The 23,925-nt window shown below is 39.0% G+C and overlaps 1 protein-coding gene across 2 annotated transcripts; it reads right to left on the bottom strand.

Annotated features, from left to right (window-relative positions):
- Positions 1-542: 542 nt before the first annotated feature.
- On the bottom strand, positions 543-22,495 carry zyx (zyxin). 2 transcript variants are annotated; one of them, XM_037537321.1, is made up of 11 exons: positions 22,167-22,495; positions 20,968-21,338; positions 12,655-12,868; positions 10,212-10,468; positions 6,813-6,908; positions 6,061-6,609; positions 5,796-5,943; positions 4,438-4,607; positions 3,969-4,147; positions 3,739-3,859; positions 543-3,130 (listed from the first exon to the last, which is right to left on the bottom strand). In XM_037537321.1, the coding sequence occupies exons 3-11, from the start codon at positions 12,860-12,862 to the stop codon at positions 3,017-3,019; spliced, it is 1,842 nt and encodes a 613-aa protein (XP_037393218.1). In that variant the 5' UTR covers positions 12,863-12,868; positions 20,968-21,338; positions 22,167-22,495; the 3' UTR covers positions 543-3,016. The 2 variants fall into 2 exon arrangements, with proteins under 2 accessions (XP_037393218.1, XP_037393217.1); XM_037537320.1 differs by lacking the exon at positions 20,968-21,338 and having other exon boundaries at positions 22,167-22,494.
- Positions 22,496-23,925: the final 1,430 nt, after the last annotated feature.

The raw sequence follows: 23,925 nt of genomic DNA on the forward strand, positions 1-23,925 counted from the left end.
TATTCTTTTAACATATTATTCAAGTTCAGTTAAGTCAAAGGCAAGCAGGTTACATTTTGTCTTAAAATTCAGTGGCATTCATGGTTTTGTTACTCAGTTGGTTTGGTGAACCCACTGCATTATTTATTTATTTGTTTTTTTAAAATCAATACAGAATTTATGTAAAAATGCCAGATATTTAAAATAGCATAGGGTTCTCCTTTAGCAGCTGTAGTCAGTCTGCAGCCTGTCCATGTCCATCACATGTGTAATGCAAGTGTGTAGGGGGTGAACAGTGTGAAGTCAATGAAAATGTGTTTTCATATGTTCGTTACAGAAAAGGAGCAAAGGTCAAAGAATCTGAAGTGGAAATAATAAATTGCATCTTTGAATTTTTTCACCACACAAGGGTCAAGATAAAAATAATCCCTTTTTACAATGTGCAATGCACCATGTGGTGTAAAACATGAAATGAAAGTCAGCTATAAGATGAATGATGAACTGAATTGAACCCAAGGTTATTTCCATTCTCCAAAAAAAAAAAAAAAAAACCCACAACTTAAACCGTGCAAATGAATGACCTTTTTATTATTATTTTATAATACAGTACAAATGGGAGCTTGATTGCAGAAACAACACGTTGGCATACCTCAGACCGTAAACATACACACATTCACATATTAGAAAGGAATTTAAATGCACCGTTTACATGTAAAGTAAATGAATGAAAGGCAAACACAAAGTCTTAAAGATGAATTCCACTGTTTTTTCCCCCCCCCTCAAAAGTTCTGCATAATTGATAATGTAAAAAAAAAAAATTCAGTGTGGTTTTACCGTTAAATTCTTTGTTTTGGAGAAATGTCAGTCAGAATTGTGCTTGAAGGAGCTACAAATTAAAAAAAAATAAATAAATAAAAAAAAAAAGTGACAGAGGAAGTTATTACATGAAGTGGTTATTAATGTGCTGCCGGAAGTGTGAGACACTGCTTTACTATTGTTTTGAGATATGGTTTTGGCCTAAAATTGTAAGGCAGGACATTGTAAAATAGTATCAAAAGAAAACTTTCAGATTTACCACAATTTCACCATTACATACAAAAACTCAGACGCATGTAGGTTCACTGGTCTTTTACATAGCAAATGAAAATTGTTCTATTTGCATTGTAGAGGATACCACCTCTGGTTTCGGTCACCACCATCGTAAAGAAACCCAAGTTTTACATCAAACCACTCTGATCGACTTTAACATCTCAGTGCAGGACGTCTTAAAAACAGTGTAAATCCCCTTTTACATGGATGTCCATCACATACTGTAATCTGCAGTATCATGATGAAACCTGCATGACAATAAGACCAATGCACTATATGACTGGGAGAAAATGTGATTATACTGAATAAATCTTAAAACAATACATTTGGTCATGAGAATTTTTTTTTTTTTTTAAGAATGGAACCCATCCTTTTTGATTGCATGAGGAATGAAAGGAATTCAAACAAAACACATTCCTACATGGAATTAAGTAAAGAAAAAAAAAAAGGTTACATGATGGCATAACAGTGAGAGACTGCCCATATATATACATTTAAAAAAAAAAAAAAAAAAAAGCTGAAACAAGTGGGATGCTTGGAAGTTGTTAAACAAAAGTGGAATACGTCTAGAGACAGCACAATACTGTGTGGAACATTCATGATTAATTCTAGCAGAATATAACAAATATAAAAAAAAAAAAAAGTGATGAAGGCAGTGGGTATAAAATGCACTTTCAGGGAATGTTACCTACTTAGATTCTAAGCATTTTTCACAGAATATTTAGAACTTTAGAAGTTCATTTCTAGAGTTGACTGTAATTTCAAGGTAGCATCACGTGTTTAACAGTTACGTGAAAGATTTGTTTATTATTGAATAATATTTCAGCTACAGAGTCTTTTAAGACAGTTGTGCAAAAATTCTATCCATAGCCATTATTCTAATAGTGTTTTAAAAGCTCTGACCATGTATTGTCCCTAATAAACCTCTTATGACTGGCCAACTGTCTAACACACCGAAATACTTTAAAAACTTTACACATACCTCATAATACAACTGAGCAATGGTCATACACCTTTCTGTTGGAGGACATTCCATGTCATAGATTATGTTCACACATGATTATGTAGAATGAAAACTGTCCAATTCTTTACGAAGTTATGCAAGGCGTTGCACAATTTTGAATAATCTATCATGCTAGATAATAAGGTCATTACCAATTTATGTGCTTTTTTTTTTTCCTTTCACATTTTTGATCAGTCTTTGTTCAATAAACGTTGCATGCAAAACACAGATAAGTAAAGCTTTGTCCACCCCCTGCTTAGTTCTTACTTCAAATAGTTTTGATTCATATTTCAGTAATACTAGTATTCATATGCAACACCAACTCTCCTTTCATCTTCCTTTATGTTTTTTGTTTTTTTTTTTGTTCAAAAGGCTGCAATTTTATGATAGTTACCATTTTCCTGTGCGAGGCACGCTAGGAGCTGAAGGCAATGAAGGCAGACAGTTGCACTGGGGCTTCAGTACAGTACATTACCTCTGCACTGAACCAACCAATTTCACCAATCATTCATAGATAGGTCCAAATTCAATATCAAACCCTAACCATATTTTAAATTGTATGACAGGCTAAATCAGTGTAGTATATTCAAAATTAAACTAACCACACGCTGAGGTGATGTGCTTGTGATTTTGCAGTCAATCATCTACAGAGTCCTTTGAGAAAAAGCAGCAGGGCCTGGTGAAAGGGATTGGTTCTAAAGGCCACGCATGGGGAAAAAAAAAACAAAAAAAAAAAAACAACAGTTGTTAAAGTTGCAAAGCCCTGGGCTTGCTGATGAAACTAAGCAGATGAATAGAAAGAAGAGGGAGCTACTCCTACCCGACAGGGCAAGGCAAAAGTTACAAAGCACACAAAACGAACAATGTGGCAACCACAAAATCAAAGCAAAGTCAATCTTGTATCTAAGATTTGGTTTCAGCATGAGTGAAAAGGGTCTTGTCCAATCACTGCATGGCCTGCTTGGCACGCTTTGTGTGGCACTTCATGCACAGAATTCTTCCATCCAGTGGGTAACAGCCATCAGCATCTGCCTCTATGGAAAGAGGGCGGGCACAATCCTGTGACCAAGAAGAGAAACAAGAAGAGTGTACACCATTTGTAATTTTTTTTTTTTTTTTTTAAACAGTTAACATTTACTTTATAAATCGTTTCCTTCTACACAGTCATTACCTCAACAAAACAGTAAAACATTACTAATGCCAGTGATTAAAACAATAGGCATTTAAAGAAGGTAATAAATTAAGGCATTAGGGTTATTTAAAAAAAAATAAAAATAAATAAATAAAAATACATTTTAAAAATTGACTTCGTTCTTAAGAAAAAAAAAATCCTCTCTGTTTAGACCTCAAAGAAAGAGCAACAAATCAGTCAGAAGCTGAGCAACTAAACAGTCTGAAAAAATATTTTAGATATCTCGGAGAGTCCCAGAAAAAGCTCTAACGAAGAGCCAGTATTGACCTGAAGCTGTTATAGGGGCACTATTTAACTCACCTTTTATTTTACATTTTTGATCATTAAAAGAGGAAAAAAAAAAGTTAAACATGCCCTTAAGGCATCCAAAAAAAGTGAATGAATGAATGAATAAATAAATCTTTTGTAATAGGAGCAGATGGTAACTTTATAAATAATTCAAACACACACACACGATACAAAGTTGTCATCATACCTCACATCGGTAGCACTTAAGGTGAAAGTTCTTCTCCAAGGCAACAACCCTGACTGTTTCTTCACTCCCAGGATCAGGAACAATTGGCTCATTGCAGCTCACACACAGAGGAGAAAAACGTCTGCAATCCAGACAGAGGGCAGTTACAATATAATAGAGAGCAAGACCATATGAGAACAATATTCTACTAATGTTAACTGTGATAAACTGTTAGTGGTGCAGATGCTCACCGGTGGTAATCAGGAACACAGAAGGGGTTGTTGTCATCATCGGTAATGAATGGAGCACCCTCCAGTGTGCAGCTACAGGCACTGCAGCGGAAACAGTGGGCATGGAAACACTGCCCCACCGCTTTCAACACACGATCAGTAATCCGCTCCCCACACCGAGAACAAATCGCCAGAGAGCTCTGAACACACAGCAAGAGAGGGTGGGCTTTTAAAAATTAAATATGTAAATAAATAAAAAGAATTTATACATTGTTGTAATAACTGATTACTACTGTGATTTTGTGAAAGTGAAATGCAGAACCGTGACAATCAACAGCAAAACTGTAAAAGAGGCTATGCAGAAAAAAGTGGATTACAGACATTCCCTTTAACACGAAGTCAATGAAAGTCAAAAAATAATGTGAAAAAGGCTTAATGGCCAACCTAGCTTTAGGACCATGGACTAATGAGAATTTGTGTGCTGACTCACCACATAGCAATCCTCACACTCTGGTGTTCCATCACGGTCATAGAACTGCATGCCCTGCAGAGGGCGCCGGCAGCTCACACAGCAGAAACAGTGAGAGTGGAAAAGTTTGTCCATCGCCCTGACTGCAGGCTGAGACCTGGATAGAGCCTCCCCACACTTTCCACACACCTCTGCAAGGACAGACAGAATGAGTCAGAGTTAATGGAGAAAAAGTGATTAAGTGCATTCGTGTGTACACACACACACACACACACACACACACACACACACACACACACACACACACACACACACACACACACACACACACACACACACACACACACACACACACACACACACACACACACACACACACACACACACACCTTATTGAGGCCCAGGACAAACTTTTTCAGAATTATAAAGTGGAGCAGGCACAAGTATGTTCTGGATATCTATTACAGTGGCTTGCTTCAGTGTCCAGATATGCATCCTGGCATCTAATAAAAACAGACTTGTGCATCAAGAAACTGACCATTCTGTGGTTTGTTTGATGCTATGGCTTGTCTACTGATAACTAAGAGTGAGGAAGTGATAAATGGAGCACATGCAAAACTGCAAAAGTCAGAATCTCCCTTCATTTATTACATTTCCAATCGAAACAGCCATTAATCTCAAGTTATTCATATTTTCAGCATTAGCAAAAAGAAACACATTTGACAGAAAATGAGAGACCATGACTAAATGTAATATCAAATTTTTCAGTACTTAGTGTGTTCACTTTTCATAAGACTTGATTTCAGTTTTTCAAAGAAATCTGCAGGGAAGATTTTTCACCTACATCTATAAAGTCTTAGACACTGGCTGCAATCTGCTTCACACAATCCAAGTAATCTCAAACAAACAGCAATGATGAGATCTGGAGTGGCCAGCCCATTGTTTTGAGAACATCAGATTTGCTAATTTTATCCTTCCTTTCTTTTGACCATTTCCTTTTCTCAGTAATGGCTTTTTGACAGCTACATATCCTTTTAGACTCTGAGGCTATTTTTTTTATCTGAAGGAGAAGTGAAGCTTGATTTTCTCCTCTCAGACAAAAAAGCTTTAGGCAATGCTTCCCTGATAGTGACAGTTTTGGTGGTCTACCAAGTCTTGCACAGCTGTTAGGAGTTCCATTTTCTCTATAGCTTTTAGGATTTCTTTCTTGTGCATCTTCTTTAAGCAAGTGGGGTCTCATATCTAATCAACTTGGTAATATCTTCTGAAAAATGAATAACTTGTGCTTAATGGATGTTTTGACTGGAAACTAAATACATGAAAAATAGCTTATGACTATCACAGCACTGCATATGTAGGTGAGTACAGATCAAGAGTACCTGTAGGTGCAGAGGTGACAACTGGACCCTTTTTGTCCATGTCTTTAATAAAGTCCTTGGTCAGTTTCTCCAGCTCTTCAACTTCTCTCATTGAGAGAGGAACACCAGTAGGGGGTGCACTTGCACCAGGGCCCATTGGCTGTGAAGCCTAATGACAAGAGGGTAAAACATTAGCTTGTCTATAACACAGAAATCAGGAAATGTGTGATCCATCAAAGTCTGTGTGATTCACTCAACAAATGCATAACACGATTACTCCACTCACTTTGGGTGCAGACAGGTTGCCCATTGGTTTGCTATATGAAGAGATGGGTGATGAAGCTGGCTTAGGCTGTGGGGCAGCTGGAGGGGATGGAGCCACTTTCTCTTGGCTGAAAGTTGGCGTAGGTTTAGAGTGACTGAAAGCTGGAGAAGGTTTCGGAACACTTGCTGAAGGAGCAGGTGCTGCAGCAGGAGGTGCAGCAGGAGGTGGAGGAAAAGAGGTGTGGGAGGGGACATTGTTAATCCCCTTTGTACCTGCAGTGGTTGCAGGACTTGATGGCTTGACGCCAAAATTAGAAGTGTGCTGGCTGGTAGAGAATGTAGCTTTGGGGGCAGGTGCAGGGCCTTTAGCCAGCGGCTGTGCAGCAGGAGCTGGAGCAGAGGCTGTGCTCGGACCAGTCTGACGGAGGGTGGTACGGGCACGCAGCTCCTCAGCCCAGGGAGCAGGGGGAGGGCGGTCCTGCAGCTCAGGTGGGGGCAGGAAGGACAGCGCAGGTTTGGGGGCAGTGGGTGGTGGCTTTGGGGCTGGCGCAGACGATGGCTGACTGGGCATCTAAAAAAAAAAAAAAAAAAAAAAACAAAAAAAAAAAAAAAAAAAAAAAAAAAAAAAAAAAAAAAAACACACACCACAACACCCACCACACACACATTCAAAACACATGAACTTACTCTTAGCACTGTAAAATCCTCATAACTAGATTAAAGGTTGTCAGAGTTACAATTAAGCGATCAGACAGACAAGATGTTTTTTTCTACCTTTGGGTTGAAGGGTCTTCTGGTTTCCATTTCTGATAACATATCAGTCAGAGAGTCCAGCTGTCGGTCAAAACTAGTCTGCTTTTCCATCGGTCTCTAAGCAGGGGAGAGAGTTATATTAAAAAAAAAAAAAAAAAAAAAAAAAAAAAAAACACCTGATTGGGAGCAGTACAATAAATAAATAAAAATTAAAAAAATAAAATAAAAAGAGAAAGCACAAGCAGGCGTGAGACAGACAATTAGATACCAGAGGGAAAAGGAATCAAAACAACAGCCAGAAACAGGGAGGGGAAAAAATTAAGCCTGTTGTGAAATGTTCCTGAGCATGAAATTAGTACCAAATTGAACAGATTTGACCAAATTATCAAAAAAGTGATGTGAGGAGGAAAAATAATGAGAAGGCCACATAAGAAGACTCCAGCTTTTCAAGCTGAAAAATGGGGAAAAATATGCTGCCACAAAGCTGGTTTATAGACTACTGCAGTTTACAGGGTGAGGAGACCAATGCATCTAATTTAACCCCTACAGGTCTATTTAAATTAAGCCCCATGCAACATTATCAGTGACTAAAAGTAAGTAAGTAAGTAAGTAAGTAAGTAAGTAAGTAAGTAAGTAAGTAAATAAATAAATAAATAAATAAATAACACATGTATTTAAAAAAAAAAAAAAAAAAAAAAAAAGGCACTTCAACGGAAACATATCCAGCATTGTAGTATACCAATTAGCAGTGAACATCTGCACTATATGCTTATCATTTAATATGTGACATCATCAGACCCTAACACAGCATCAAAGTCCACACTCATTTTTACCATCTGTACTCTTGGTAGAGCAATTTGGGTTGTGCCATCTGTCAGTAAGGAAAATGTAACTAATCTATGAGGCTGTAGTTACTCTGTTGCACAAATAATCCAGTAGTAGTCTAACAAACCTAGTAGTATTTATGTAAATACAAGAACATACCTCATAATTCTAGAAAAAAAAAAAGCAGTATTATAGCCTGTTGCTTAATGCTCCATAAATATGGAGCACTCACCGACATAAGACTATTCTTATGCAGAATACTATATCAGGACTCCTTCCACTACTGGAGCACACAGATGCTGCCTCATTACCACACACACACACCCAAAAATAGAGCTAATGCTTATATGGGCATAACAGTGGAGAGGGAAGCTGCACGCACACAAGTGCGCCTCGCAATAGATAAGTGATGAAGACCTTCAAGTTCTCAAGGGAACCATGATGTTGGAGCACACACACTTTGGGTCATTAATATGGTGAGCCACATATAGAAATGCAGAGTTTATACAATTTACATTTTGGACAGTGACAACTTTCCACATTCACATTGACCAGGTCCCCTGGAAAAGTGAATATATAAGTAACATAGTAGTGTACTGGTATACTCTGAATGACAGAAACCTAGTTTACACAAAAGATTTCATTAAAATATTTATTTCACTCAAGTAATTAGGCATGACAGGCATGAATGCCTTACACATTTACATTTTAAAACTTTGGATGAGAAACATTTAAATCACAAACTCAAACTTATGAAAAACAACTTGAAAGGAAGATTTCATTTAACTGTATTGAGAATTTCTGACTACATATTCATTTGTCCCCGCGACCCTGACGGAGAAGCGGCTTAGAAAATGGATGGATATTCATTTGTTGAGAACTTTTTTTTTTTTTTTTGGCATGACTGGCTAGAATTTAGACAATAGTGTCTCAAACATTTACATTTTTAAGTGGTTACATCATGTGCAAAGCTTTTTTTTCCCCTGTGTTGCATCTGCCTTGCTTGTCAGTATCCAGTGCACTGCATGACTAATCCACACATACTTTTTGGAAACTCAGGCCTTGTGTTCCAAACTTTTATTAGCAAAAATATCTAATGTCCTAACTATAATTTCTTCATCATCCATCCATCCATCCAGTCGACCGAGATATTTAGTCAAACTACTAGAATGCATTAGCTGACTAATCAAGGAGACCTCGATGCCCTATTGCGCTTCAGCGCACTGGTTGGATTCTCTTTATGGTAGTACATACTGTTTTATGTATTTAATAGATGAAGAGAGTTCTCTTCATAGCCAAGTATTATTCAGTTTTCATTATACTCTTTACTTGTTAGTGATAAGTTAACTATACATCCAAACAGCATCTTCTGTGCATGCTTGTACAGGTCTGTAATGCAGCCGATTTCAGTTTCTGAATGTTTCCCTTTGGTCTTGTTTTAAGAAAGCGTAATGCATGGTTAATAGGATTCAGGTCATATGACTGACTTGGCAAGTCAAGAATATTCCACTTTTCAGCCCTGAAAACTTCAGCAGTATATTAGGGGTCACTGTCCTGCTGCAACGTCAATCTCTCCCCAGTGAGTTTTATGACATTTGGTTGGATCTGAGCGGTCAAGATGGTTCTGTTCTGTTCAGAATTTCATCCTTCTGCTAGTGTGCGCATATCATGAAAAGACAAGTGAACTAGCTCCACTGGTAGCCACATAAGCAGTGTTTCACGGATGATTCCGCTGTACTTTTTAATCACTCTTTTTTGCCTTTGTTGCAGCACTCCATGTTCTTGTTCTGTTGTGCCTTCGCAGCAAACTAACATGGCTTTCCTGTTCTTCCAGTGGTTTGTCTCTTGTGGTAAGTTGGTCTGAGGTTAGAGTTTTAGACTTTTATTCATGGCAGTCTCTGTCACATCTATGCCAATGTCCTACGTAGTGCTCTTGGTCTAAGACAATAGCATCAAACCCCAGATATGAATGCCACACCTGCACTCAATTCTAGTATTTTGTTAGCCCTCTTGTTAGCTCAACATACTGCTGGTCAAGAAACCACCCAATTATGGTTCCCTAAACGGGGAGAAGCAGGTATAAAAAAAGAACTCCAAATTCTATATGCTTCACCCCATCTGGACACATGTGCACTTGCATTAAAGTTAGAAAACTGTGCAAAACTGTGTAAACTTCATAGCTATTGTTTCATATCAAATTCAAGATGCACAACAGAAACTGCATCACTTTCTTGCATTCAGTATGGTATTGTAATGCAATGACACAGGCTAATCAGTGGCATAACTACCAGCTGTGAAGGTCAGGCCTGCAGGCAAGTTAATATAATTCAAGCATTTACAAATGACATTGCACCAATTTGGTTTAGGCGCATCAATAACCTGTAAACAAATTATATTGTCATTGTCGGGGTGCATATAAATTTTTTTAATTATTATTTTTGCACAGAAGCCCACAGGATCCTAGCTATGCCACTGAGGCTAATGTCAGAAGGGAATTAATTTCATCAGCAATCACTGGGGACTCATTCAACACAAGCATCATAAATTCAGTAGAGCACAGTAAGGTCATATAAACATCTATGTCCCACTTCTTACCTGAAAGTTGGTACCAATGCCAGGCTCGGGTAGCGGTGGTGCAGGAGGGGGAGGGGGAGGGGGTGGTGGTGGTGCAGGACATGTACTTGAGGACATAAAGCTGATATCTTCAGGAGGTGCTGGGAGGGGCAAGTCATCTGCAACTGGGGGAGGGGCAGGAAATTCAGGTGGGGGGGCCTCAGATGCAGGGGGTGTGGTCTGGCATTCAGGGGGAGGGGCTGGCAGCTCATCCAGTGGAGGAGGAGGGGGTGGAAAGTCTGGTCAGGGGACGTGAATTGGATTAAAATACATGAACACAAACAATAAATACAAAATCATTTTACCTACAAAATGTATTTACACACACACACACACACACACACACACACACACACACACACACACACACACACACACACACACACAGTACAATTCCAGTACTGTAAATGTTTTGTGCACCTGGGAACCTAGGCAGTAAGCATTTTTGCTCAAAGAAAAACACATACAAATGCCATTAATACAATATGAAGTGATTTAACATAGATCACTTTTTGTTTAATCATTTCCAAAACTCTCTTTGAGGCAGCCCTGTATTATTCGTATTTATCATCCATCACCAGGATTGGCCAATCAGTGCTTCATTATGTTAAATTAAGGGTGCTGGTGGTGGCTGGGGGCATCCAGAAGACTTCCTGAACCAAATTTGTTCATCAAACAAGCTCAAGATATAAGTCTGCTTACTTTTGACAGTATTTACATTAATTTGCATTTATTCTAATGATATATGGTGCTTTTAGAAGCAAAACACACACATTGCCACGATAAATAGTGTTAAACAATGTTTTGCACAGTACTATATATTTACATATCTCAGGAAACAGACCAATACTTGGCAGGACATCATCACTTTTACTGCATATCACTCAAAGCCTGATCAAAAAAAAAAAAAAAAAAAAAAAAAAAAAAAAAATACCCCAAAGGACCAGCTGTACTTTTGTGCTTCTTGCATCCTGTTTTCAAATTATTTTTTTAAACCATTTTAAAAGCAGCCAAGGTCAATTTAACTGGTTTATTAAAAAAAAAAAAAAAAAAATTTATATATATATATATATATATATATATATATATATATTATTCACTTCCCACTTCCTATTGTCACATTATGAAAACCCATGTGGTCAACAATGTGTTTGACAAAGACCAAGCTAGTGACTAGCAAGCAAAAGAAGAAAGGACATGTATCCTGCACTCATTATGACTTTGTTGTGCAGGTCTTCAGAAATTTATATTATGGATGCATAAAGTTAAACACAAACAAACGAAGGTAGTATACAATGTGTGATGTCAGCAGTGGACTGAGCATACCATGAAAACAGCCCATTTTTCTGTCAGTTTCTGCAATAATCTCAACAAAAACTAACACAGTTTCATCTGTTATGTTCATTGTTGACCTTGCTGTGCAAAATCAGAAGTAGGGGGGAAAAACTCATGAAAGCCTGAAATGTTTTGGCCACCTGCCCACTAATGGATACAGCTTTTAAACAAACAGGGATGCAGACAAGTATGTGCAATGATGCTGGTATAGCAGTTGCATGTGTGCATTTATGCAGTAGTTAAAAGTGTCTCTCTGAATAAAAGTATACCTCAGTCCTAACACTAAACATCAAGGTTAAAGATCATTTAGAAACTTGGCATGGAAGTTGCAGCTGGGGTCAACTTTAAGCTGTACCACTTGTGGCAAGTAGAGTTTTACCTCAACAGGAAGAACAATGGTAAACAAACATCAGAATGAGATTAAGTGAGGAGCTTATGGTCAGCTGCTCACTTTTCTGAAAGAAGATTTGTAGTTCAAATGACAGTCTTATAACTAAAGATTGTTTAGCAAGTTACTAGGATTATGTGAACATCTGCATCTTTTTTTCTGATTGCCATGCTGATAAAAATAATATCCAGACGTTTCCTGCTGTACAAACATTAGCATGATATGACAAGCCTGTTTTCAGACAATGGATTCCATTTTCAGCACACTAATTTCACTTAGTCTTGTGCCCTAGACCATCCTCCAAATAAGGAAAAAAAAATCATGAGGGTGCTCCTACCATCAGTTATTTTTTTTCCATCTTGTTCATTTAAAGAGTGATAAATGATCACATTGGTGTCAACCACACTACTAATAGCCATTTACCTCATATGTTCCATGACCCTAGAAACCTTCCACATCAGTATTTGGTTGTGTTCAGTTCTGATATGAAACTTGCTATGACACTGACTTGCTAAATCCAAAACAACTACAGAAAATATCTAAAAAAAACAAAAAAAAAAACAAACAAAAACAAAAACAACACACCACACACACACACACACACCACTTGCTACATATGGCTGTCACCTCAACAGACTCATTTCCTGAGGAGACAAAAATAAACGTGCGAGATTATGTGCTTAGAATGCAGACATTTCTTACCATCAATGGCTGGAGGCGGTGGGGGCATCTCCCCAACCCTACCAATCACACCAGTGCTTGCGATTGATGAGAAGCCAGATGGTCCTTTGGGACGTGGGGGTGCAACCGATGCAAACTTTTTGGGCTGGTTATAGAAGGATGGGGTTGAGACTTTGAGAGACAGGGAGGAGGTTACCATAAAGGGTTTACTGCCATTGGAGTCCTCCATCTTGATCTGTGAAAAAAATGAGAGAGAGAGAGAGAGAGAGAGAGAGAGAGAGAGAGAGAGAGAGAGAGAGAGAGAGAGAGAGAGAGAGAGAGAGAGAGAGAGAGAGAGAGAGAGAGAGAGAGAGAGAGAGAGAGAGAGAGAGAGAGAGAGAGAGAGAGAGAGAGAGAGAGAGAGAGAGAGAGAGAGAGAGAGAGAGAAAAATGTGTGTCACTCACTGCCCATTACATCAGCTTCTTGGGCTATTAAAGAGCACAATATCTTCAAGACCTTACACTTGAAGTGGAACAGTAACACAAACAATCCTTGACAAACTGTATGATGACACACAACTGATAAATTATCTTGGCTATAACCAAAATGGTCCCCCATCTGTTTTTTTGGCACTATGATCGCCAACCTCTTTACTCTAGGTTTCCAAATGTCACACCGTCAACAATACACTTGTAATAAATAGTGCACAATATAGAACGTACACTAGCTGTACATCAAGAGGTTTCAAATAACATAACTCCATGCCACTACCACTGCTCTACAGAGTAAATGATTATGCTGGCTTCCTAACACCCTCTGCGGCACTGGATATATCTACATATTATTACAATATGCTATAATCATACTTAGTTGTAGATTTAAAAAGAAGTCTGTATCTCTTTAGAACAAGACCTATTCAGCATGAATGCTAGAGCACGTTTTATCTTTCTGTGCTTATCATACAAGTCAGAGATTACAAATAGGCGGAACCCAGATGCTATCCTATGTGGAACTGGACCTATAAACACTAGTCCATGGAGAATTATTTAATATCAAAGGGGTGGTCCCATTTAATCGGCTTTGCTTTTCTAGCCTTTACAGTATGGCTTTAGTGGCCCAGGAGACCAACCGCATGCGTTGTAAATATCGCACATGAGAAACAGCAGTCACAGAAGAAAGCGAGTCAGAGAGAAATCATTTCACATGCTGTGATCTAAAAAGAGAAAACTGATAAATGTTGAAATGGTACTGAATTGTATTTGATTTGTCATTCAGTTGTTGACTGTATTAAGATGTTGATATAACTTCTAGGGTACTTCAGTTTACAGTATACGGCACCGAGTCATAATGCAAGTTCATTATGATGTTCTGGACTTTTGCTTGAGGAAATTCTCTAACTGGACCTTATAAAATTAAGTAAATACCCCTGATATAAGTAAACACAAATTACATTGTGATTTAACTTGTTTTAAGAATGAAACAGAATTTAAAATATGCAAACCGCAGATATTGCTTAGACCTAAAGTGAGAGGTGAAGATGAATAGAAAGCAATGATATGCACAAACATGCTGCAGGCTACTACGGTGAAGTAGTTATACAAACGTTCCAACACTGAAGCAAGGAGAGGTTTAGGTAAATGTAACATGTATGTGATATGCCTTAGGGCGGCCCCTGTGTCCAAAGTTATTCTCAAATATTTACCTTAATGTTTGTCTATACTTCGCTCAACCACTTCCTTCTCAAGTACACTGCTTTCTGCCTAGAGATCATGCAGCTCTGCATATCATACCTTATCTTCATGCCACAGGAGTGCGCTCATAGATATAATGAAAGTACAATACTGTGAAACCCATCATAATTCTTAGTGAGTTCCTACTGAGGGAGTAATACATGCACAGGCTCACTCCGACCATTGTTTCATATTCAAAGGAAATCCCCATGTTCGTTCAGATCCGTTTTTGTTTTGACAATCATGTTATGTTTAGAAGAGATCACAGCTCTTTAGGTCTGGTCTTTTGACACAACCAAACTCTGGGGCCCACCCTCAGACAGAACTACAAAGGCACAGAACTACACAGTTGCAAATGAGCTCCAGGTCAGTCTCTCCATGTACAAATTGTCATTTGACAATTTTTTTTTTTGGCAGCCACAGAAAGAACAATATGTATACTCTGTAATTTAGATTTATGTGGAAAGCTCAGATAACGCCAAGTTTGCCCCAGTGTAATCATGTTTGTGCATGTTGCTATGGTGCAGGCTAATATTTAACCAGAAGACACACTATACTCCCACTGCAATGTTCCGCTATTGCCATTGCATCATATCAGAGCAGCTGAATCAAGAACAGAGTAAATTCTTTCTAATGGGACATTTATAATAGGCTTCATTAGTCTAGAATGGTAACACGAGAAAATCAATAATTTGGGAAGAGTTCAGTTACACTTGCAACACTTATTTTAAAACAAACAGTATAGATCGGAGTCAAGAGTTCTATGCCAAAATCAAGTATTCACCAACATGGCACCCTAGATCCCCGGCACACACTGTACTGGTAACTGCTAGAGATGCCTCTCTTTTGCCACTTCACAATATGATTCATTTCTCTATATTGTCTTATTTGTATTTCTCTTCAAATGATAGTGACATGTGTGCTAATAGCTTCCCTGCTGGATAAATTTCAGACAGCTCCATGCAGGTAAATGACTGAATTCCAAAGCCATGCTCACATGCTTTACATCTTAAAAGGGTTTTTCCCCCATCATTATAACGGAGGTGCTCTGGAATTCACTGATGTTCATAATTTTCCAACTCATCTGAACCATCAGAACACTTAAGCTTTTCCTTCACTAATATTTAATATTTACACTGATATTTAAATTTGGAGCCTAACTCAGATTATTAGTGGATTAGCATAATAGATAATCACTTGAGCTGGTTGTTAAATAAAGCTATGTCCTTACACAGGTTATAACGTTTGTCTGCTAGTTTTGACCTTGAACCTAAATCAGCAGAAGCACCTGGAATTCTAACAACAATTTCTTTCAGACTAGCCAAAACGGTTGTGTTCTTCAACTTCTAAGAATATGGGCAGTTGAGTTGTACATAGTACTTACTATAGTGTTTACTATGGTTTCTGGGCTTTTACTTCATAGAAAAACTGACCAATTTATGACTGCAAACGTTTATATTAGAGAGATCTTGCATCTCCTCCTCCAAGCCAAGCTGCATCAAAAGTATCCTTCCTTAGTTTACTTCATAGCTGAAGAAATGCAGAGGCTATATAAAAATCTGATGGACATTTTGTGAATAAATACAGAACCTTGCAAAATTACTGAAAGATTCTGAACTGAAATGAGACAGGGGGAAAAAAAAAAAAAAAAAAAAAAAAAAAAAAAAAAAAAAAAAAAAAAAAGCACAGACAACTCTAATGTACAAATTTATGTGATTTGGTGAATGTCTTTGAAAGGCAACTTTGTAATCACGGTTCCTTTGGATGATGAATTCCTAACACCATCATGGCTCAGTCTTGAGCACCTTTCATGTTGCAGCAGGAGCAAGATGGCAACAGATTCCAAAAGTATTCCTGAAATGCTGACGTCATCTGAACCAGAAGCAGATTTCGACTCCACCTCAGCTCAGCTTAATACAGCACAAGAGTCTACGGTTGATTCAAGATGACGTTTAGGGGCATTTACTACAGATTTTTTTTTTAAATACTTGCTTGGATCTATGGAGACATCTTCATATATACGCCTCTGTATCCTGCCCTCAAACAAACGTCTGAATTTACCAAACTGAAGGACAAAGTTTTGCTGTTCTAGGAGAGAAAGGTCCAGGAAGTACGTTTATTTTTGCCATCAAATGACGAGATTCAGTGTACTGCAACAAACAGCCTCACGCACAGAACAACTGCTTCAGCGCTTTTCCTTTAGTTTGGAAGAGATGTTAAATAATGCAAAAGTAAATGCTTTGATGAAATATTCACACAGCCCAGCCTAAGAGAGGTGTACCAGTTCTATAATGAACTGTGGACTTCTAAGGGAGCTTTAAGTAAATATACACTAAAGTACTTTTTTTGCTGAACAATAAAAGATAGCTGAATATGCTTCTCTAGCTTGTAAGATAAAAATGTTTAGGCCCAACACCATTAAGGTTTTTTTGTTTTGTTTTATGATTAATTTGTGTCCGTCGTCATACATCATTTAAAAAACAAAGTTCCTTTTTTCCTGCAATCCTCAAAGTCTAGAAATCACATTTCATGTAAAGAAAATGATTTTCAATTCATGTTAACTCCAACATATTCCTTCAATTGCGCAACAGACAGAGTGGTATTTTACCTGTCAAATTTGATAATTGTAAATTGTGATGAATGAACTTCTGAAATGGTCATCCTGACAATTATGCTGCATATGGTTCATTTCATTGGGCTGTTGCAATCAGTTGTTTCTAGATGTTCCATATTATGTGTCACACAAAATGAACTATGCCTGCTCTAATGATTTTTGAGGGCAGAATCATCCTACACCCAAATTCACCCTTCTGAACATAATTCTGAAGAGTTTAACAAAAAGGGGTCCTGACCAAAAACTTCAGCATGATTCATAGGTTTATAATAATAGCGTTGTCTGGTGTGTATGCAGCATCCATTCTTTTACAGACCAAGCCAAGCCAGGATCAGATAAATACTGGTTCTTTTTGAGCTCCTTTCATCATAAAAGAACAACAGGATTACCACAGTTCTAACAGTTCCTTTTAACCAACTGCTGCACAGTGAAAAAGTGAAGTGCAAGTCACCCTGTTGCTCCATTACTAATAGCGCGAGCAGCTACCTTGAAACAACTTCCCCCATATGTCATTTCTTGATATGCTGCATCCTGGTTTGTGGCTTTATCAGTCCAGGTTAAAGTTACTAACCCATGATTCATACACACCATTATTACAATATTTTGCTTCAGATCCAAATATAGTTCAACACATGTTGCCAATTTAGATAAAATGCCCAAAATCCTATTCATGGGAGGTCTCCTCTAATTTAACTCAATACACAATGTGTTCACAAATAACTAAACATAAGTGTATCTTTCATTACTCACTTCATTCTATGCCATATGAGCACATGCAATGAAGGTCATCAATGCAGGGGGAAAAAAAAAAAGAGCGGCTAAGCTAAAGGAAAGTTATAAGGGGTGGTATGTGCTTGTGTGTGCGCGTGGCCAGTTAAAGGAGAAACAGCTGCAATGTAAAGATTCCAAAGCCATTCCTAACACAGTTCAACATATGCCTGTGTTTCATCACTCCTCCAGAATAGCTGTGAGCTAGGAGATAATTTCATCCATAAACATGCCCACCATTATGCTGCTCTAGTTGTTACTCTGAGACCAGTCTCAGTCTTTGTTCTGTGTTTCAAATTAGGATTTGAGGAAGTGGTAGTTGTAGCCTACAGCACTTGACTGATGAGCAATATCTGGCGATGATTAGCAATATCTGGTACAAACTGTGAAACAGCAGAGATTGCACACATTGCTCCTTGTGTGTGTTATGACTGCGTATGTTGAGACTATGTTGAGCATTTCAACATTTCTGAAGGTCTCCCTTACAAACTTTACAGACTTGATTCAAACCACTCAAAGTTCTGTAATCATGTCTTGGAATATGAAGTAGAAAATGAAGGTTCAAGAAAACTCAAAGTATTTGCTTTGTCTGCTGACTCTAGGACAAAAGTACCAGGATTGGTCCTGCATCAGCAGAGGCATCTGGTTTCTTTCAGAGAGCCCAAAAAGGTATTCCCTATCTATTCATTCAATCTCATGCACTTTTACATGGAACAAAAAATGTCAACTAATTCATGCCATCTATAGTCATGGCAAATTGCTTGCCATCTAAGGCTAAAGCCTGAACAATATTACCAGACTTACTTTGAAGGAGAACAATTTGTTCTAGTTTAGTGGTTCCATCAACTCAACTGCAAATTTTAAAGTGTTAATGTTACTAAAGATGTGACTTGCTTTAACAGAAAGTTAAAAAAAAAAAAAAAAATCCTAAACCATCATTCAAATTGAGTTAAAAGCCAAAAACACTTTCTTCTCTGCCTGCTCAAGGACTGTGTAGGCTTTTCAAAACACAGTGGTGGAGAGTGGTGTGGAAATGGCAACTTAAACAACAACAGCATTCAAAATGCCTGCTAACTTGTTTTCTCATTGGCAGTCAGTCAAGCACAATTAAAGAGACATTGTTTTGTGTAGGGAGGGGCTGGTACAGGACAGCTGGTGAAAAATCTGTCCTAAATCTGGTTGTGCAAGAAAAGAACTTGACATCAGCTTCTTCCAGTGCAGTACTGCCCACTTAAATCCAAAAGAGGAAACACAAAATTGCAAAAAATTCTCAATTAAAATTAACAACGCTCTTTATTTGGCAACAGTAAATTCATACTGGACCCTTCAGCTAACGGCATAAGTTCAATGAATTAAATAAGCCAAATCGCCCCTTTAACAGTCAGCGGTTCAATGATGCAGACAGTTGCACAGACACATTTTATAGAGTAGACTTGCCTTTGTAATATGGGAATGTCTGGAATCACAGCTGGTCTTTAATGGTATTTCTGTTGGCAACATTCCACAATACTGTTGCTGTCTGCAAGGGCAACAACGCTGACAAGAAAATTTGGCTTCCCTCCCTGCCAATCTTTCCATCATAGGGTTGCATCACAAACCGAAGGGGAATGTTCATGCAAATAACAGGCTAACATGAAGATACCCCACATAGGTGTAAAGGCTCACAGAGCAGAAACACACTAGCACAGGTATGCATACTGTGTGTAATGGAAAGTACCAGGAATGTTTGCAATTCTTCAGACAAGTTCCACCCCCATCACTGACTGCTAAAGCACTGATGGTTTTCTCAAAGATAACTCAGGATCTCTGCTTTGTGTGGCAGTATTTCGATTAAACACGCTTGTCTCATTTTGAAACATGAAGCCACTCATGTCCATGACGTCAAGGTGAGCAAGAGGAAGAATGACTACAGCCAGACAAAGGCAGCGCCTAAAGATTACAAGATTGCTAGGGTGACTAATCAGACCGCTAAGCTCAGTCTCCGGTTCCTTGATAAAGCCTAGAGAAGCTCTCTGTAGGGATGACCGAGTGGTCTTTGGGAAAGCCGTTGGCTTTTTTTTTTTTTTTTTTAATTGATGCCCCCTGTTGACACGCCCCTGTGAGGAATGCGCTCTAATCGCTCACTAGTTGCGTCTCCATCACGTGTAAAAGCACCGAAAATAATAAATCAACAGTTGCTCTCTTGTATGCCGGTGTGCGCTAAGGCCTTTCTCTAGGAACCAAATGTGACCCTCTACGAAAGAACAAGCACCAAGCAGATACACTGGGAGGAACAAAGAGTGTCTTTAATGAGTAGGACGGAGGACCGCGTTTACCAAACACGGAGGTTACAATCATGTGATGATTACAGCCCTGCACTCTCGTCCCAACACCACAGGACAGCTTTACTACATGGTAACGCCAAACTTCGGACTCAGCTAACTACAAGCTGATCTTCGAGGAAAAAAAAAAAAGTCTCATTCATTCCAAAGTTGTTACACCATCTCCATCCAAAGGCAAGCTAAACACTAGGGACCAGTTTCTTGGATGTGAATTAACCCTAATGTTGGACTGATCTGCAGTGGGAATGTTTAAATCCCGTTTTGTCCAGGCTTGGTCCGGGAAAGTGGTCCTAGATGAGCAACACTGGGGAAAAATTCCTGCTTGCAGACAAAAGCCAGGGGAGTAACTCAGTTCAGATGAGTAAAAACAGCTGGCCTTATATGGATATCTAGCCAACTACACCAGCTACCTGCCAGCCAACACAACAGCAAAAGAGAAGACAGGCATGGCAGGGTCGCTAGTTCACTAACTGCTTCACTCACAACAGTAAAGTGGTCTTTGTTGTTATTTATGGTATAAGTAATATATATATTTGTTAACCCTGATTTACATGGAGCATGGGGGCAACTGAGAGAGCAGTTACTGCCCCACCCCTCCTCTCTAGGTTACCACAAATTAACGTGGTACGATGGGGGAAAACAATAAAAATGATCCCAATACCTTCAGCTTTAAGAAAACGCAAAGAACGACTTTTCTTGTCAGTCCTACATTCAGTCAGTAGTGTCGAAGTGTCAGGCAGACAGAAGACTGCAGTTAGCCCACTAAATTAGCAGCAGGCTAGCAGCAGACACAGCAGCCCTGCTAATGACTGGGACTGTCCGCTTTCAGACACAACAACGCCTGGAAATCCGGACGAATCCGGTGAAGCGTCTGACAAACTGCCACAAAACATACACTAACAAATGAAAAAGGGCTCTTACTTCAGTTCAGTTTTTCCAGAGCAGTTCAGTTAAACCCAGCAGTAGTTTCAGTCAGTGAGTGGGTGGGTGGGTGAGGGTGAGTGAGCAGGTCGAGCAGAGCAGCAGCTCCACTAGGAGCGGATTCAGACTCAGTTCCTCCGCTCCGCTTTAACGAGTCTCTGCTGCTATGGCTCCTCCCTTTGTGGTATAATATCACAGTATGGATTCAGTCCGGCGCTTAATTAGTTATTTAGGAGGCTCCGTTCTCTTCATTGTGTTTTCTTGGCTGCTGTTCGGAGGTTTTTCTCCACCTGGAAATGTTGCTGTGGCAACTTTTCCCCAGCAATGTACCCTCACTTCCGGCTCCAGCTTCCGCCTTCTTCTCTCCAGCGCTGAGAGTGCCGTGAGTGAATGATCAAGATTAGCTCTTCAGGCTAAATTTCACACATAAATCCAGGATTGTATCGTTCGTCATTCACACATAATTTCTGCATATGTTATACTTAATTGGAGGTTTTCTACCACGTTCTGACGAAAAGGCCATGAAGACCTGTCCTATTTTGGGCAAAATTAAGGCATTTGAAAGATGTGGGGCACGTGCTTTAATTACCTTTCACATAGCCTTTTATATGTAATATTTTTTTTCTCTTTATAAATGCTTAGAATTATGATTTGTACTTTTTAAAATTGTGAATTCTATGTTCCTTTTGGTGTGTATGTCCAGCTCTGTAAAGGTTTGTATTTGCAAAAGAAGTGTGAATATCTGATAACACAGGGATTTAAATAAATTGCAGTAAAACCAGGACCAAATGTGTCACAGGGCACCCTACACCACTAGTACAAGAGTTAAAAAGGTTCTGTAACAATAGCAGAACCTATTTTAAATGTTCTTTAGAACCACATACAGCAGATTTTTAGCATCAGAGAGAGAGGGTCTATACAAAAAACTATTTGTGCATTCAAATGGTTGTCACGGTTGCTTTTATTAAAAGACCCTTAATAACCCTGTGTAAGGGTGTGGTAGAAAAGATACATCTTGCCATCCTGTCATCGTTTCCCTTGTATAGCAGGTTGCCATGACACTAATTTTGAGTTCCATCAGACACTAGTAGAGCTTTAAAGCGACACAAATAACATCACACGTCACATTTAATAAAAAAAAATGATTAAAAAAAAGCTCTAATCTCTGTTTCTCGGTTAAAATCCAAAGTCCAACTTACCTCCGTGTTGGCACAGGCGCTTTCTAGGTGTTGGAATTTTCCTGCTTTACTAATACAAACTTCTTTTTAACGGTAACTCGCTCTGTCTCTCCCTCTTGCTCTCTCTCTCTTCCTCTCTTTCTCGCTCGCACATACACAGTTCCTGTGTTGCTGTTAGACCCTCCCCCTATTTGTCTCCCAAAGGAATGACACCATCCCTCCAAACAAGTTCTTTCTCGTTTGACTTTCACCTAGGTCACATCTATCACATGCCAAACACCTCTCTTTCTCGTACACACATACACACACACACACACACACACACACACACACACACACACACACACACACACACACACACACACACACTTTCTCCGTCCCTCTCTTCTGTCTCTCTTATTCTCCCTCTCTTCCTCGCTCAGGATTCTTTAAACATTCTTCATTCTATGACATCAACCCTGCCTGCCTTTCCTTGTAAGGGCAGAGTGAGCAAGAGAGCCAGAGCGAGAAGGGAGGGAAAGATAAAGAAGGTTGGGGATTGATTAGATACAGACACAGAAATGAGTGACGTTTGGCAGGAGAGAGAGAGAGAGAGAGAGAGAGAGAGAAGGGACACATGGTGCATTGGGAAAACACTAAGCTCAAATCCACTCTGAACCTGAAGCCTTCTAAAAAAAAGCCCTTCCAACACTTTCAAGTGAAAAGAACTTTAGAGTGGTTATGGTCAACCCCACTTTATTCCACTGCTCATATGGTTTTCCACAGCCAGCTCCAACTGTAATGTGAAACACATGAGGTCATCCAAAAGATATTAACAGTTCACTTATTAACACAACACCGAACATAAAATCATCCACTGCGCTGCAGAGTGTTGGATTTGATTTGAAGCGTATGAAGTTATAAGGCTACGTTAGTTTCAGAGAAGTGGGAATGTTTTTTCCCTGCAAATCTGTTCATGGAGCCAGTTTAATAACAAATAAGGATATGGGTTTACCACTGCCACAATGGCAGAGCTCAATTCCACCCATCCTGCACATCTGCTGCTTTCTCTCTGTTTCTCTCTCTCTCTCTCTCTCTCTCACACACACACACACACACACACACACACACACACACACACACACACACACACACACACACACTCTGTCCTTCCTGATGAGGCCTGTTAATGTTTCAGGTGCCTTATTATTTTTTTCTGGGCTGGAAAATATCTAGCATTTGTTCCTGTGCAGCTCTTCACCACAAATCCCATTCACACAGCTCACTGCCCAGGCTGATGCAGTGGGAGCTGCCTTTTTGCAAAACAGCACTGGACTCTACACCCTTTATGTAGAACAATCCCTCTGTGAGGAAGGACACAGTGGACATGTTTTCTTTTGCCTTTTGGATGCAAGTGAAAACAACAGCAGGGTGTGGTCACAGATTGCCTCCTTATCAAAGGGTATTGGCATAGTACTGCTTAGTAAAAATAATGTATTGTAATATTACAGAATAATGTTATATTAATCTATATGAATTCTATATTATTCAGATAAAGTCACAAAAGAAAAAACCTAAATAAATGAGCAGAGAAACATAAGTGTAAATGCTTCCATAGACGTGTACTGCATGGTATTATTAACATCTTATCTTGCTCTGTGGCATGTATGAAATGCTGAGCAGGTCCAGTTTTGGATCAGTATAGCAACAGGAAAGTGAATCTGAAAGAGGGTTCATTTTTGTGCATGGATTGCAGTGGCTTCATGCACAAAGACTGCACAACTGGCTAGTGTTTTAGTAG

This window comes from Pygocentrus nattereri, chromosome 3 (genome assembly GCF_015220715.1).
Source record: "Pygocentrus nattereri isolate fPygNat1 chromosome 3, fPygNat1.pri, whole genome shotgun sequence".
NCBI classification, from domain to species: domain Eukaryota; kingdom Metazoa; phylum Chordata; class Actinopteri; order Characiformes; family Serrasalmidae; genus Pygocentrus; species Pygocentrus nattereri.

Excerpts from the sequence above, each read along its gene's own strand:
- zyx (XM_037537321.1), bottom strand. The coding sequence starts at position 12,862 with ATGGAGGACTCCAATGGCAGTAAACCCTTTATGGTAACCTCCTCCCTG. Across the intron at positions 10,469-12,654 it reads ACCGCCTCCAGCCATTGATG|ACTTTCCACCCCCTCCTCCT; the intron begins GTAAGAAATGTC and ends TCCCCTGACCAG. Across the intron at positions 4,148-4,437 it reads AGTGTGAGGATTGCTATGTG|AGCTCTCTGGCGATTTGTTC; the intron begins GTGAGTCAGCAC and ends CTGTGTGTTCAG.